Source organism: Bison bison, unplaced genomic scaffold, assembly GCF_000754665.1.
Source record: "Bison bison bison isolate TAMUID 2011002044 unplaced genomic scaffold, Bison_UMD1.0 scf7180017864481, whole genome shotgun sequence".
NCBI classification, from domain to species: domain Eukaryota; kingdom Metazoa; phylum Chordata; class Mammalia; order Artiodactyla; family Bovidae; genus Bison; species Bison bison.
The window spans coordinates 3,610,561-3,628,207 of NW_011495041.1; the positions used below are offsets into that span (position 1 = coordinate 3,610,561).

General features: G+C 44.2%; 1 protein-coding gene across 3 annotated transcripts in view; it reads left to right on the forward strand.

The window, feature by feature from the left end:
• TIAM1 (T-cell lymphoma invasion and metastasis 1) overlaps positions 1-17,647 on the forward strand; it is a 469,570-nt gene that overhangs the window by 323,024 nt on the left and 128,899 nt on the right. For all 3 annotated transcript variants that reach the window (XM_010862313.1, XM_010862311.1, XM_010862312.1), the window contains 2 exons: positions 3,025-3,472; positions 10,320-10,492. In XM_010862313.1, the coding sequence (XP_010860615.1) occupies positions 3,025-3,472; positions 10,320-10,492 (621 nt within the window). The remainder of the gene's footprint in view (positions 1-3,024; positions 3,473-10,319; positions 10,493-17,647) is intronic.

The following is a 17,647-nucleotide window of genomic DNA, read 5'->3' on the forward strand; positions in this document are numbered from 1 at the left end:
AATTTTCAGGTGCCTGCTATCAATGTCTCCTTTTTTCGTTCTGAACTCTTTTTCTTATGACCCAGGGGGGTTACCCCTGTCTTACAGAGAAGCAGCTCATCATTTTTCATTTTTGAGGCAAATTTGTAGCTGATTTTTGTCCTGTCTCCCAGAGAAGGACTGAGATGTGAAAATGAGTCCAGATACTGGGGAGACTCATGCGAACTCCCGCCACCCATGGTTATCTTGAATATTCGGTGATGACTGACTTTACTTATTATCATCCAAAGGGACATATGGTAAATGTTCCTGCCAGGGAGAAACGTGGGTTGGTAACAGCGCTCTCCTGTTTGTACTGGGGAGTTTTTTTACCTACTGGATCCCTGGGTTGGGAAGATCCCCTGGAGGAGGGCATGGCAATGCACTCCAATATTCTTGCCAAAAAAATCCTATGGGCAGAGGAGCCTGGTGGGCTCCATGGAATCACAAAGAGTTGGACGTGACTCAGGCGACTGAGTATGCATGCTCACTCAATGGCACAGTGTATATATCACATACCTTCCGTGTCTGCATCCGTGATGACCGTTGGTGGTGGTAACAGGCAGGACAGCAGGCAGGGAAATGACAGGACGGACAGTCACAGGGTCTGCATCCTGGCTGTATCCATGGTTTCGTTGACCCTCTTAAGTCCCTCTGTATCCCAGGGACCTAAACTCCGTTGCAAATGTCACTGGTCCTTAGAAACTTGCTTCAGCACTTCCTGCTACTGTCTTCCCATCTCACCTCCCCCTTGTTTCTTCTTTCTTTTTAGATAAACTTTTTATTTTAGAACCGTTTTAGAATCAAGGAAATGTTGCAAACGTAGTACAAAGGGTTCCCGTGTACCCTGCACTCAGTTAACCTTGAGCGCTTGGTCGAGGTGGTACTTGGCCGGTGTCTCCACTGTCGAGGTTCTGTGCTTTGCACACTGTATTTCCTTGGGTTTTTTTGTATTTTTGAAGAGGTACACTGTGATGGTTTCAGTTCAGTTCAGTCACTCAGTCGTGTCCGACTCTTTGTGACCCCATGGACTGCAGCACGCCAGGCCTCCCTGTCCATCACCAACTCCCGGAGTTTAATGTTATATATGTATTGTGAAATGATCCCCACAATCAAGTTAATTAACACATCCGTCACTCACGTAATTACTCCTCTCTTCCTTCCTCCCTCCCTTCCTTCCTTTTGTTTTTTTTTCTTTTTTTGTGGTGAGAACACTTATAGGTTTACCCTCCTAGCAGATTTCAAGGATACAATACAGTATCATTAACTAGAGTCATCTGGCTGTATATCAGATCCCCAGAACGTAATTGCTCTTGTAACTGAAAATGTGTAGCCTTGACCAGGATCTCGCATTTCCCTTAGTCCCCTAGTCTGTCAACTGCCATCCTACTCTCTGATTCTATGGGTTTGGCGTTTTTACATTCCACATAGAATGTAGAAGTGAATCCTACAGTATCTGTCTTTCTGTGCATCCCATGATGGTTTTCATGTTTGGCTCTGCCCATCTTTTAGTTGCTAACTTAGGATCTATTCGTGATGAAGATGAACTCTGAGGGCCTTAGCTTAGAATTGACCACGTGAGATGTGCAGAGATGAGGGGACAATGCCTGTTTGGGCCTCATGCAGGACAGTGTTATTGGCTTGGCTGAGAAGTTCGTTCTGGTGTTTCTGTAGTATCGTATGAAAACCCGGAATTAACTTTTTGGCCAACCCAATAGTTTGTGGCTTGGTTCATTCTGCCCCATTACCTGGCAGCAGGGATTTGAAAGCACAGCATTCAAATCATTTATATGGCAATTGGAATATCCTGTTAGCTTTTTACATTTTCAAACCGTAATGAACTATTTATGAGACTAAAGGCTTAAAACACGGTTAAGTCTCCAAACCACGTATCACTTGCATGTCAGTTTCACGTTCCCATCCTTTCCCTTGGAAAAAAACCAGTCCCATTTCTTATCCTTGAGACTGTTGAGCTGGCCTGTCGAATTCTGCTTTCATTATTCTCTCTTGAGGACTACCCTTCTTTAATTATTGTTTGTGGAAATGCCTTTAGCACTTCAGAGCAATCCAGATTGTGATTTAAGAACAGACCTGTCTGTGTCCCGTTGAGCCTGAGAGCAGGGCCAGCGCTTTGGAAGTTCCAAATGTTTTTAACTGAGGGATGGATACCCCCCACATCTTGGCAGTTGCCCCAAGTTGTCACTTGGCCCCTGGGGTAGTGAGTAGCTTGCTCAGGCTCCTGGCATCCCAGCTTTGAAAGGGCAGGGTAATCGGAGAGTGGCACTGGAGCTGTGGGCCCCACAGACTTGTTCAGCTCAAGTGCAGAGTGAGAAGCTGCTTGTTTTCAAGAAACAAAGCGGATTGGAGCATGAGGGCTCTCCCCTGCTCCTGGGCTCTGGGTTCTTGCTGGGTGAGTGGGTGGAGTGGTACGCTAGTTATCTTTCTAGTCACCAGATCATAAATTAGACTCCTAACTCAGCCTTTTATTTATTTATTTGTTGTTGGTTTTTTTTTTTTTTTAAAGTATGAGCTACACAGACGTCATTATTCCCTTGGAACCCCACAACTCCGGAATAAACTACCTAATCAGCCAGCAGAGTTTCCTGGAGCGCCGAGCTGGCTGATGAGGGCCAGGGTGCTGAGTTCGCTCAGCAGGGCAGTGGAGGGGACTCTGAATAGCTGATTTGCCCATTACTTAATTATCTAAGTCAGATCATTGATAAGTTCTTTGAAATGTTTCTTGCTTTGTGTGCGTGTGTGTTTTGAATGTTCTGAATTGTTGACATTCATATTGGGGTGGCTTCATGGTTTTCCTGAGCTGCTCAGCAGGCAAGTTGAGTTTGAGGGGGTTGGGAGTTGAGGGGTAATTGGTCCCGGGAAGGTGGGAAGCAGTGACATGCTGCAGGTCGCCAGCAGCTCCACAGCCCCCGGCTGGAGCGACAGGGGCCCCTGGGTTACTTCTCTGTGTGATGCATGTCTTCTTTCTTCTCCCTTTCGGCTCCCAAGGATGTTAACGCAGGCGAGGGTAGCGAGTTTGCCGACAGTGGGATCGAAGGGGCCACCACCGACACGGACCTCCTGTCCCGGCGATCCAATGCCACTAACTCCAGCTACTCGCCCCCCACCGGCCGTGCCTTTGTGGGCAGCGACAGCGGCAGCAGCTCCACCGGGGACGCGGCCCGCCAGGGGGTGTATGAGAATTTTCGCCGGGAGCTGGAGATGAGCACCACGAACAGCGAGAGCCTGGAGGAGGCGGGCTCCGCGCACAGCGACGAGCAGAGCAGCGGCACCCTGAGCTCCCCGGGCCAGTCCGACATCCTGCTCACGGCCGCCCAGGGCACAGTGCGCAAGGCCGGCGCCCTGGCCGTCAAGAACTTCCTGGTGCACAAGAAGAACAAGAAGGTGGAGTCAGCCACGCGGAGGAAGTGGAAGCACTACTGGGTGTCCTTGAAAGGTGAGAGACAGAGAGCATCCTTCAAGCTGTGCTGGGTAACCCTGGGCTCCGTGGTACCCCTTACACGTGATGGTTTTTAATTGCATGGAATTTCTATTTCATGCTAATTTCAAAATTGTTGTTTTATGGTGGTAAGAGTACTTAACGTGAGGCCTACTCTCTTGAGCTTCCCAGGTGGCACAGTGGTAAAGAATCTTCCTGGCAATACAGGAGACACAGGAGACACGGGTTTGATCCCTGCAGGAGAAAGTGGCAACCCACTCCAGTATTCTTGCCTGGAGAATCCCATGGACAGAGGAGCCTGGTGGGCTAGAGTCCATAGGGTCATAAAGAGTCAGACATGACTGAGCGTGCACGCACACACTACACACACATATTACCCTCTTAGCACATTTTTAGGTGTATGTTTCAGTGTAGTTGACGAAGGCACACGGTTGTACAGCACATCTCTAGAACGCAATGATCTTCTTGAGCTGGAACTTTATGTCCCTTGATAGTCACTCCCCATTTCCTTTTCCCATCAATGGTTTATAGTCTTTTCTTTTTCACATGTAAGCTATTAGAGCCTCTCATGCCTTATTTTCCTATGTACAGCTGGTTGTGGTGACAGTTTCAGCGCCTTGAGCTCCAAAAAATATTTTTTTGAAATCGTCCCAAAAAATGTGCCTCCCAGAATAACTGTTTTGGAGGGAAAAATCAGTAGTTTGAATCTTATGAAATTGCCTTTTTATTTTTTCTTTCACAAAGAATGATGGAATATTGTTAATTTCATAGAATTTAACCTAGTGTTTAATGGGATGTCTGAGCCATCTATGTGAAAACGTCCCTGTTTTGCAGTCACACTTTGAATATTTGAGTGTGTGTGTATACATATATACATGCATGTGTATATATATGCACTGCCTTTTCATTGATAAGCATGATGCTTTGATGTGCTGCTGTTTGTTAACGTTTTGCATACATTTTAGAAGTATTTGCTTGTGTTTTTGCCCATGTCTGCATGTCTTGAGCTCTGCTGTGTCTTAAAAGAAAAGACACTTCTCAAGCCCACTTAGAATCCTTAACAGAAGCTGGATGTGAAGCAGGTTAATGTATGACAGGAGAGGTTAGAGAGGTTACAAAGCATGAAGGATGGGTCCCAGAGAAAGAAGCCTGAGCTTACCTGGTGTGGTACACCCATTACACCATCTGATACTGGATTTTATCATCTGTGGCTGGTGTGGAATAACCAGTCCTAGAGGCACACGACAGCCTAGAGCTCTGTTCAGTGATGTGCAGGTCAATCCCTGTGCGGGGTTTGGGCGGGTTGCATTACTAGTGGTGCCTACTATTGCTTCAATACCTGGCCAAACAGGGAGGGAGCATATTAATTGGGCTGTAGGTCTTGCTGCATGTCACAGAGACCCATAGTGACAACGCCTCAAGCAAGCCAGGCCTGAAATTCCCCCCCACATAGCAGAGGCAGACCTTCTAAGGGTGATGGGTGACTCTTTGCTGTGACGTCATCCAGAAGCCAGGGTTCCTTTTGTCTTACTGCTTAACTGTACCTAGAGCATTGTTTTCATATGAACGATCAGGAGAGCTCACCGGCAGGTCCAGTTCCAGTAGAAATATGGAGGTGTGGAGGGCAAATCCCTCTGCACTGAGCGTACAGTCTGGAAGTTGACTGAATCTCTTCTGCTTCCACTGCATAGGCCAGAAATGAGTCCAACATAGCTGCAAGGGAGGCAGGAATGGACTCAACCAAGCAGTGGGGTTGCTGTTACTGCAGAGGAAAGGAGGTTGGGCATGTTGGGGAGCAACCAACTGTCCCATAGAGGAGGCTTTACCCTTGTCAGCCAGTGCAGGGCAGTTCCCCCTCCTTTCTGCCAAGAGCTTGTGTGTCTAATGTTCCTGCATGTTTAGCATAGGATGCTGTCTTTAGTTTTTAAGACTTGTTGGGTTATTGCATCTTGTTGCTCCACTTCTAAGGATGTCTTGGAAAGAGTCAGGTTCTTCTCCTTCTTTTTTTTTTTGATTAACTTATTTTAATTGGAGGATGATTACTTTACAATATTGTGGTTTTTGCCATACACCGACATGAGTCAGCCACGGGTTCTTTTCTCACATCCTCTTCTCATTCTGAAAGTCTGCCTTAGTGGTTTCAGAGTTTGAATAGATGTGGAATTCTGGTACCCATAGTATCTTCGGTGGAAAACCTCAGAAAATATTGATATTAAACTTTAAATTTTGGTGTCTATGCAAGAGCGGGTACCGTACTATAGTCTACATAAAGTGCATATAAAATTTTGAACATGTGAAGTATCTGTGTTTAAAACACAGGAACTTTGGATTTGAGCTAATTTTATTGGGTGACACACACACACGTACACAGAGCACACTTTGCTTTTCATGTTCCATTGTGAATCGCGAAAAGGCTATTTGATGTCGTGGTTCTGCTTGTGAAACACAGTTGTTCTTCCTGTGGGAGCATTTTGGAGACCTGCTACCATTCTTTTTCACATGAGACCTGCCTCGGCTTAATTTGAAGGCACTATCGGGTCGTGTCTCAGGGGCCCTGGATCATATCCACTGTCCTGCTGTGGGGGGTGGGATGAGATGACATGAGGGAGAGAGACCCCTTCTTCCACCTCCTGCTCCTCCCCAAAGGTCCACAGCACTGGACCCCGCAGCCTCTGTTCCCTTTAGCAGCCTGTCTTATCTTTCGTTTTATTACTCAATGTTGAGTTTTTAACAACATGATTAGAAGACCATCTGTGTCACAGTTGTCTGAGTCACTTCCTGGGTTATATCCATACCTGCTGAATCTCAAAGTCTGAAGGTGGTTCGGTTCAGTTCAGTCGCTCAGTGGTGTCCAACTCTTTGCAACTCCATGGGCTGCAGCATGCCAGGCCTCCTTGTCCATTGCCAACTTCCGGAGTCTACTCAAACTCATGTCCATTGAGTCGGTGATGCCATCCAACCATCTCATCCTCCATTGTCCCCTTCTCCTCCTACCTTCAATCTTTCCCAGCATCAGGGTCTTTTCCAATGAGTCAGTTCTTCGCATCAGGTGGCCAGAGGATTGGAGTTGGGGCCCTGTATTAATCCCTGTATTGGACCTGCTATAACCAAGTACCACAGACTGGGTGGCTTCAACAAAAGAAATGGATTGTCTCACAGTCCTGGAGCCTCGAAGTCTGAGGTCAGGGTGTCAGCAGGTTTGGTGTTCTCTTGCGTCCTCTGTCTGTACCTGTCTATGTCCAAATTCCTCCTTCTTATAAAGACAGTGGTCATAGTGGCTTAGTGCCCACCTGAACACCTCCTTTTATTTTAATTACCTCGGTAAAGCCCTTATGTCCCAATATAGCGAAATTCTGAGGCCCTGGGCTATATGACTTCAACATAGGAACCTGGGGGAATAGAATTCAGCCCATGACAGGCCCTGAATCTGTGGTTTAAACAAAGTTCCCAGGTGATGCTTAGACTCAATTTGAGAATAACACTGTTAATGGCATAGGATAAAAATAATTAGGTGATTTTTTTTACTTGGGACATGGAAGCGGGGGCTGTTTTGTTTCTGCTGTTCCTTTAGAGAATAAATGATCAAGGAAGGCAGGATGTGGGCACTCAGGAGCCCAGCCCACACGCCCATTAGAGGAGGGAGCCTGCGCTTCCTTGGTGACCCAGATCTGAATGACACAGTCTGTCAGGATCCAGACTGGAACACACAGCTGCCGAGGCTTTTCCTTCTGGCTCCTGACGGGTCCCATTATAGATCAACAAACTCAGGGCTTGTCCCTGCCACTCACAGGCAGGGCTCACTGCTGACTTGAGCTTGGAGATGGAGAAATAAAAAGCAGGGTACCTGGAAGCCGTGGGCTAGGGAATTCTTCAAAGATTCTTTCACTTTCGACAGAATAATTAATTTTTAAAAAGTTTTATTTAGAATTAGACTCTGGAGTGTCTCCATCCATGACTGAAACGCAAACAGATTGCATTCAAGATGAAGGTAAAGAAGATGTTACCAGGGAGCGCGTGGTGCCCAGATGTGCTGTTTCACGTTAGAGCTGGAACATGTTGGTAATGAAGGAGAAGCTGATTTTCAACCACCCACTGTCATGGACGATTGTAAACTAAAGTTGAAAAATGATGGAAATGGCAATTTGGGGAGACATCAAGTGTTCAATGTGTGAACGTTGTCTATCCGTTATCTGCAGGCTTTGGTTTCTATTCTAACTATGGTAAAGCTGCATTGTCCCTTTTCTGTTAAGAATCTGTTCATCATTAGTATAATACTAGTCCTAAAGGATTATTTGGAGTAAGGTTTCTCAGCAGCGGGACTGCTGACATTTTCTGGATAATTCTTTGTCGTGAGGCTTATCCTGGGAATTGTAGGATGTTTAGCAGCATCCTTGTCCAATCAGTGGTCCCCAGCCTGTTTGGCACCAGAGACCGGGTTTCATGGAAGACAGTTTTTCCATGGGGAGGTGGGGGGGCTGGTTTGGGGATGATTCAAGTTTGTTACATTTATGGTGCACTTTATTTCTTTTATTGTATCAGCTCCACCTCAGATCACCTGGCTTTAGATCCTGGAGGTTGGGGACCCCTGTGTTACCCACCTGCTTCTCTCCCCCACCCCCAAGTTGTGACAACTAAAAATGTCTCTAGACTTCACCAAATGTCCCTCATTCAGCAAAAATGCCCCCACCTTGGAAACCTCATATTTCAAGGAAAATACCCTCCTCTTTCCATTTCTTTTCTTTTTCTATCTCTGAATCTATGCTAGCTTAAGACATGAAAAGAGGAGTTTCAGATGTTTCTGAATGTGAGCTCTGTGTTCCTGTAAAAACTTGAGCTCTTCAAAATAAGAGGGATTATTAAAAAAAAAAAAATTAGTGTTGGGGTAATAGGTCTATAGTTAAATTATATGTATGTAACTTATACCCCCAAAACATAAAAACAAAATAAAATCCTACTAAAATTACATAGCACTATATATTTCCAACAATAAGTGTCACAGAAAACATAGGGCTTTATCCTTGGGGCGGAGGTGAAAAGTGAATATAACTTGAATGGATTGGAGGGAAAATTGAAACTCCTGAACTATGGATACAGGACAACAGTTATAAAATCGTGATGTTCAGCAGCAGCACGCAGTAGACCCTTGGGCTGAGCTCGTGGTCAGGCGGTTCCACAGGAAGCGCCGGGAAACCAGCGGGGCTTGCCAGCAAGTGTGAGGTGTGCATTTGTGCTGGAGGCGCTGCATCCAGCCGCTGTTACATGCTCCTGTGAAATACTAGTCAGGTGAATTTTCTCAGTCGTATCTGACTCTTTCACAACCCCATGGACTGTATTCCACCAGGCTCCTCTGTCCATGGAATTTTCCAGGCAAGAGTACTGGAGTGGGTTGCCATTTCCTCCTCCAGGGCATCTTCTCAACCCAGGGATGGAACCTGCATCCCCTGCACTGGCAGGCAGATTTCTTAACTGCTGAGCCACCAAGGAAGCTGTCCTGTGAAATATTAAGGGCTAGGAAAAAATGGCCTTTGCACGCGTGTGACTTTTCCGTTGATCCCTGTCATTGTACACCGTCAGTTAGAAATTTGCTTTGTGGAAGTTCATATTGCAGCCGAAGAGATGGTACCTGGAAGGGCTTTGTGATTCGCATCAGCAGTGGCCGTTGCTTGTGGTAAGGAAGATGTTGAAAACTGACCAAGTGGCTTATGTTGAAGTTAAAATAATTAGAATTCAGGGGCCCTGGCCTCCCCTGAAATTTAATTTGATGACTTGAGAGTAAGTCCTCAGTGAATAATTACTAATAAAGCACACCTCCCCTTCAGGCCATGGTTGGAGGGTATCTGTGGAACCCAGCTGGCCACAAATGTAGGCCAGGTTTCTACTGCTGCTGTCTCTCTCGTTCGGAGTTTGATTAAGCGTGGCCCAGGCCTCCAGCCTCCCCTAGGCCTTCATACGTGTGTCGTGTGTTTATTCTTCCAGGAGGAACAAGCACTTGGTTGATTTCTAGGCAAACACTTTATAGAGAAGATCTGAGACTCAAAAGTCCATCGTTTCTTTCCTTATCCTGAAAGTACCTGGGGTCAGTGTTGTATTTTGTTTTCACCAAGGGCACAGTCAAGAAACCCAATAGATGGTGTTTCCTGGTTGCATTTCCTGTGAGATATATTGGGAGGAGGCTGTAGGGAGACAGTCCCGACTGCCAGGCCTCACTCAGCACTGCTTGCTCTTCGGACCCGTGGAGCTGCATTTACAGCCACCCCGGGACCACAGAGTCAGACACTACTGAGCGACCGAGCACGTGGTACATGGTACTGGTCAGAGGAGCCTTGAGATCCCCACATGCCTCTGAGGATACCCGGAACAAAACATTCTGAAATGGAAAGTAAGATCTCGAAGAACTGGAGGGCGTGCGTGATGACACTGAGATTTGAGTCTTAACGGGAGACTTCCCTGGTGGTCCAGCGGTTAAGACTTTGCCTTCCATTGCAGGCGGTGTGCCTTCCATCCCTGGTCAGAGAACTAAGAATCCCATGGTACCTCTGGACCAAAAACCAAACCATAAAACAGAAGCAGTATGGTAACAAATTCCATGAAGACTTGGAAAAAAAAAAAAGTATTAGCACAACATTGTAAAGCAACTATACTTCAATTAGGGGGAAAAAAAGAAAGATCCTTTCTTAATATAAGCCTGTCCAAGACTTAGTACAAGCATAGCCCCCTTCTCTTTACTTCCTCTGTTCCATGCTAATTTCCAGCCCTTTCCTAGTAACAGCGCACGAGCCACAGTTTTCACTCCAGACTTGCTGTTGCACCAAGTACTCACGCAGACACCGCTTTGTTTTCCCAGGGTGCACACTCTTCTTCTACGAGGGCGACGGCAGGTCCGGGATAGACCACAACAGCGTCCCCAAGCACGCCGTCTGGGTGGAGAACAGCATTGTACAGGCAGTTCCTGAGCACCCCAAGAAGGACTTCGTCTTCTGCCTCAGCAATTCCCTGGGCGATGCCTTCCTCTTCCAGGTGTGTGGCTCCTCCTTTGCAGAGCGTTTCAGATCACTTATCAGATACCTTCCTCTACTGCCTGAGTATTTCATCCTGTTTTCTGTTGAGTGGGGGTGGTGGTGGTGGGGGAGTCCTAGCTTTTGCACATCATAGAAACATAAGTGCTGTGATTGTTGTTCAGTTGCTCAGTCGTGTCCAACTCTTTGCCACCCCATGGACCGCAGCACGCCAGGCCTCCCTGTCCTTCACTATCTCCCAGAGTTTGCTCATGTCCATTGAGTCGCCATAATGAATGACAAAATAAACATCTCTGTTGAGTTCCAGGAATGATTGAACTCACCTAGAGGTCTCCTCCGTGAAGCCCGAGGGAGGGGTGTAGATTGAAGGATTTTTGACTGAAATCTTGATATAATTTGTGTAGCACTTTAGAGCAAGGATCATGAATTCCTTAATTTAGACCTGATTGGTGCTGTCAAAATTTTTTATCATAATATGTTCTCTTCTAATATTACTCATAAAGTAAAATCATGGCATCCTGGAAATAAGTCTCTTCCCAACCAGTTTCTCTTCCTCATCTTTTCAGAACCTTGTACTTAAAGTTATCGAATTCTGACTGTTAATTATATTAAAAAATACTAACCTATGTATCACTTCAGGGTTAACATTTGCTTTTATAGGGAATCCTTTGAATTAGGTCAGTTGTGATACACTTTTTGGGGTGTTAGTGCGTTAGGTAAGATTTCTCCATTTTATAATTTAGGAATAATATAGGAAGTCCTCAAGCCTTTATCCTATGTTTCCTACATGCTATGCATAGTGATATGGAGAATACCAAGAAGATTTTAACATAGTCTCTATGCTTGAAAGTGTTCACATATAATATGGGAGGCAGACACTGGAATACATGGAACTTTATGATGTGGTAAACCTTGACCGTGAATGTTAAAGGAAGAACAGGGATTAATTGAGTGAAATTGATGGTGAGGATATGCCATGTGAAGAGAGAGTTGAAATAAAGGCATGGAAGAGAGTAATAGGTTATTTCACCTGTGGCCCACCAGGCTCCTCTGTCCATGGAATTTTCTAGGCGAGAATACTGGAGTCGGTCGCCACTTTCTACTCCAGGGATTTTCCTGACCCCGGGATGGAACCCGCGCCAGTCTCTCGGGTCTGTGTTCGTGACCCATTTGTCTGCATTTCTTTTGGTGTGTGCCCAGGCGTGGCGGTGCTGGGTCACAGGATATGTGCACGCAGTCAGGTGTGCTAGGCACTGCTAGTCTCCAAAATGAATGAAATAGTCCTCCTCGCATCAGCAGCCCGGGAGAACTCCAGTTCTTGCTCATCCTTGTCCACAAGTGTGATTGTCAGATCTTTGTCTTTTCTTTCTTTAAGCTATCAGCATGAAGGTGAGCACCTTTTTCTGGGTCTAATGACCCAGTATCACCTTCTGTGAAGTCTTTAAGTCTCTCGCCTACTCCTCCACTGAGGTGTCCATCTCCTCGTGATGATTCACAGCAGTTTGTTATGTGTTTTGCACATCATCTCTTCGTTAATTACATGCATTCACATGTCGTTTTTGCTGCCTGTGGCTTGCTTTCTACTCTCTGAAAGGTATTCTTTGTTAAACCAAACTTTAATTTTAATGTAGTCTCATTTCTCAAGGTGGAAGGGAACGAGTGGGTAGTTCTTTATGTATTGTATTGAAAAATCTCCATGCTTTGTCTCATGAACATATTCTTCTGTATAACTTATAAACCATTGTGTTTCTGAATCTGCAATAGCTTTGTGTTAATTAATTGGATATCTTGCAAATGATAAAATGCTCAACTACTCTCATGATAACAACAGTAAACAAACATTTTACTGAACCCTTACTGTATGCCACCACACTGAACACGTTTTACAATGTGAGTCCACTCAAGTCTTATAGTGGTATCCATCTTTTAACCAGTTGGTATGGATTGTGTACCCCCTCTGTGGAAGCTAAGGCTACAAATGCTGATAATTGGATGCCAGTTCACAGTAACTGAGTGGTGGGGCTGGATTCAAACCAAGCCTCTTGTTTCCCAAAGCCCCTTATTTTCTAAGCATATTACTTATCCCATTACTATTACTTTTTATGCTCACAAGAACATGGGCGAGAGTCAGTGATTATGGTAAAAAGTGACTTTTTCTCTTTCTTATAATTAAGCCACTTACTTGGAATATTTGAAAATTGTAACTTGATTTTGGCCATCCTTGCCTCACTGTACAAGTTAGATGATAACTTGGTTGATTTCAGGATGTTCTTGTTTTTTACCTACACACTTCTCATGTGAATTCCCTTTGAAAGGACTTTCCTGGCCGTAAAATTGCTATTAGAATCTGAATACTCAATAGGTCACATTGAATAAAATTCTTTTGTGGCAGCATAGGACCTTATTCATGAAAACCACTGTGTCCTCTTGTTTTGGCGAAATTTTTATGCTGCTTACGTGGGACAGAGCACAAAACGAACCTTTTCAGAGGAAATTACTGCTCTTTGGGATCTATGAGGGCATTTTCCACCTTCTACTTATTGTAATCCACATGACCCTGGAGGGGCTGAATTTGAAAGGAACCTGTGTGTGCAGGGGGTGAGGCAAAAGCGAGGGAGAGCGAGCATGATTATGGAAATAATTTGTAGGTTATTTCAGCCCCGGGGCTCAATTCAGTGCACACAGTTTCCAGAGCCCGTATGCTGCTGATCTGATGCTGTTATTCAGATTTGCTGCCCATGGAAAAGAGATTCGTGTTACCAGCAGAAGTAGAAGAGGGGTTTTGTGTCCAAGACGGGGGTGGGAATGGACATGAACGTTAGAGAGTTTATATATGAAAAGTGCTATGCTGTTTACAAAGGGGAAGCTAGAGCTTCTGCATTTCAACTATTAATATTTTTATTAGTGTTCTTCCCTCCAACTGGAAGCCAGAATCAGCGACATCACCTACAAAGCACAGTTTCCTCTCGGCGCTTTCTTCATCCATTACTATCTTGGTGACTTTTATGGTAACATATCCTAATATTAGTTTTCAATTTCTATATTCAGTGCCTTGGGAGCATAGTTAGTAGAGTAAGAATGATGCCTGACTGGGTAGAAAATCATTTAGAATTATGTATCTGAAGGAGTGGTCCAGTGGTTAAGAATCTGCCTTCCAATGCAGGAGTGCTCATTTGCTTGGTTGTGTCAGACTCTTTGTGACCCCGTGAACTGTAACCCTCCAGGCTCCTCTGTCCACAGGATTTCCCTGGCAAGAATACTGGAGTGGGTTGCCATTTCCTTTTCCAGGGGATCTTCCCGATGTAGGGGGCGTGGGTCCAATCGCTTATGGGGAACTAAGATCCCATGTGCCGAGGGGCAGCTAAGCCCATGCGCCACAGTTGGAGAAGCCCATGCTCTGGGATGAAGACCCAGCGTAGTCAAAAGCAAACAGACAAAAAACAAATGAACAAAAAAGAAGTGTAGGAAATATTGTCTCTAAGGGGTCATTGCCTTTCCATAGAAAGTTTCTTGTCATTTATAGTGTCTCTTGTATAGCTATGCACATATATATATTTTTTTTTTCGATCCCAAACTCCTAACCTATAAAGCATGCCCAGTTTTAAAAGACTTTTTTTAAAAATAGTATTTACACCTTTATGTTGAATTGGGTATTAGATGTGGTAATGCAAGTCAAGTGTCTGATAGGTAGCAAATGCTCACTAAATGTTGTAGTTAGCATTTTAACTAGAAGAAAAAGAGACTAGTTCCCTGTGCTTCTCTTAAATAAGTATCTTTATAGAAGTTGAGTGTGGCTTCTCTGAGGAGAGACTAAAGCTTTGAGTTTGATAAGCTTCTGAGGAATAATTACCTTCAAGTGCCCCGCGTGACTCTGTGTATCAGACTTAGTGAAGATCAGTGTCTTATGCCCTGGACAAGGACAGCCGAGTTAGAAAATGATCTGGAAATCACCTTTTACCAGGAGCATCAAGTGGACTGGTTAGAAAAGCCTGTAGAAGGGACTTCGTATTTGGACTTGAATAGATTAGCATCAAGCCTCCTTCTCAAGGCTGGTACCATTCCTACAAGGCTCCTGACAGCTGGTCAGTCTGGCCAGTCTGGATGGCTACCATCCCTGGGAATCGCCCATTTACTTGGTTAGTTGGCTCCACGTTCTAGAAAGTTCTTCATCGTGTTGCGATGATACATTCTTTCTGGTGACATTTGCCATTTCTGTTTGCTTCCATATTTTCCCCCAGAGTTTCAAGTAAGCCTTTCATGCTTATTCTTCCTGATAACCGTCTAACTACTTGAAAACCGCTCTCATTTCCCTGCGCCATGTCTCCTATTTAGGTCTCCCTACCCGAGGTTTCCAAGCCAGGCTCCCAGTGGTCCTGCTCCTTTCCTGAACGTTCTCCTCATAACTGTGACCCAGGACCCCACACTCTGTCCTTGTGAGGCCTGCCCTGTGCCTCCTGCATTTCAGTCCCTGCTCTCTCATTTCTTCCATGATGCTGGTGTCAATTCCTTAAATTATTAGAAACCACAACAAACCGTTGACTCATACCCAGCTTGTGGTCTATTTAACCCTCAGTGTCAAGATCCTTGTCATCTTATTTTAATAGATTTCTGAAAACTCCAAGTTGCAGAACTTCAACTTAGCGCTTCAAAATTTTATCTTTGTGGTTTTTGTCCTTCTAATGAAATCATCTAGGATGCTAATTTGATCTTCTGTGGTGTTTATATCCTTCTTAACTTTGAGTTAAAATATGCAGATATGACAGTCTCCAAGTTTGGTCTTCGTTAAGTGTTGGCTTGGTTTCTAGCCAAGTCCTGTTTTCCCACCACGGTAGATCATTTTCCTACCTCTAGCCAGCCACTTTAGGAATATTTCCCTTTGGTTTGGGCATAGGTTCGTTGTGATGAAGGGTCACTTCTAGCACGTGTGGATCCCCATGCCAATTTTTTTAATCTCTGTGAAGGATTGGACTCAACCCAGATGAGCTTGTCAGTACTATTCTGGTGGCTCAATGTCATGCAATCTGGTGAAAAGAAATAGCAAGTATGACCTGTGAGCCATAGACTCATGTCCATAGACTCTTATTAATGCCCCATTTGGCATAGAGGATCATAGAGCTCCCTGAAGGGGTGCCTGCTGAACCTGCCCATTTTATGCCCCAGGGGGGCCCTTTTCAAAGCATGAGGACCCATTGGCCCAGCTCTAAGGAGAGGATTCTTGGAGAGTATGGGTGTTGAGGTGCACAATAAGTGCACAGGCTGGCCACTGTTTACAGCGCCTGCCCTGCTGTTAGTGTGTTCAGAGGTTTCTCCACGTTTTGTTAACAGCACAGTGGAGAGGTACAATTGTGACTGAGCTCGAGTGTGGTCTAGTATACTATTATGTATCGTCCAAGGAATATGTTACTGACCCTGTTCTGCTTCCTTTTTACAATATTTTAAATTTGTATTAAGTTCATACAAACAGATAATTTTATTTATTTGAAATATAGTTAATTTACAATGTTGCATTTGTTTTGAGTGCCAGCAAAGTGACTCAGGTCTACATATGTATATATATGTATTATTTTTTAGATTCTTTTCCATTATAGTTTATTACAAGATATTGACTACAGTTTTCTGTCCTACACAGTAGGACCTGTTGTTTATCTGATATAGATGGTTTGTGTATATAATAGTCTGTATCCCAAACTCCTAATTTATTCTCCTGCTCCACCCTGCCTTTCCCCTTTGATAACCATGAGTTTGTTTTCTTTGTGGATCTGTTTCTCTTCTGAATGCATAGTTTGGAAGAATTCAGTTAACCTTATAAGACCTACAGTGAAGTTCTCTTCTTATCCTTCCTTCCATGAAAATTCAGAATTCAATCAGTAGTCCCTGTTATGCTCTTTTGACATCCCCATGCTGTATGACCATATAAATGGTATTAGCTGCTGAGCCAAATAGTGTACTGTCATTTTATTTATTTTTTTGCTTGTAGTTAATGACTATCTTTTTTTTTTATGCTTAATTTGCTTATTTTTTAGTTACTTCACTGTATTTTTAAAATTCTCCAATTTATTGGGTAGTTGATGAGTACTAGGGCTTTCCCTGGAGTCTGCCCTCCTCTAGCACTTGGTGCTTTTGCTCCAGTCTTGTCTTTCAGGCTCCATGTGTTACAGTCACCATGTGAACTCTCCCGTGGGCTTCGGTGTCTACCTTTCATGCTGGAGGCTTTCATCACGTATCTGGTGATCCTTAGTTGTCTGATCACACTTAAATACGAGGTACCAAAGAAGTACTTGGGTCTCATTGGTGCATGTTGATACCTACTGGAGGCTTCTGCAGCATGAACAAATGGGGAGGCTTTTGGTGAAGGGGGCCCCAGTTGACAATATTTGTTGGTCTTTCCTGCGGGTTACTCAGTTGGCCAGAGATGGATCCTGCCGTGGCCATTCACTGTGTCAGGTTTACAGGTATTCCTTTGTTTTGCAGTAAATAATTCCTTCGTCTTTTGGGGTCTGGTTTTCTGGGGCTGGAAGCCTTTCTTCTTTAAAGAGTTCACCTTGAGTGGGAGGGTTGCCCAGTTACATGACTTTCCTCCAGTAGATGAGATGAGCCTCAGGTTACAATTATGGGGTAATATCTATAATTTTCTTTATAAGTGTTAACAATGATAGTTTAATGAACCCTTATATAATAAAACTCTAAAATGTGTTAAACAGAAAAATCAATGAGAAAAAAGACTTTTTAGGAACTCACACAGGAACTTCATTCCCAATTAGCCTCTTAAAAATACGTAACTTTATTCTTTTTCCTTTTTGTTCTTTCAAAGTGGAAAAAGTTCAACCTACTTTACAATTTTTCCTGCACTCCTATACACTCAAATGATGTGAAATGTTAGTTTCCTAGACCTGGCATATATTCTCTAGTCCTCTTGTTTAGAGTGAATTTCCCTTTTCCTGCCACTCACGTAAACCATTGATTATCTGAAATCAAGTATCCTCCATTCAGTTGGATAATTGAAGCTGGATCTATTTAAATACATAATGAAGCCCTGAGCTTCATCTTAACTCTGTGCTCAAACGGGGCTCTTATGCAAAATGCATTTTTTTGTTGATTACATTCCTCCTTTGGCAAGAACTCTACTATTTCCTTCACTGAACTTTATACAGTATTT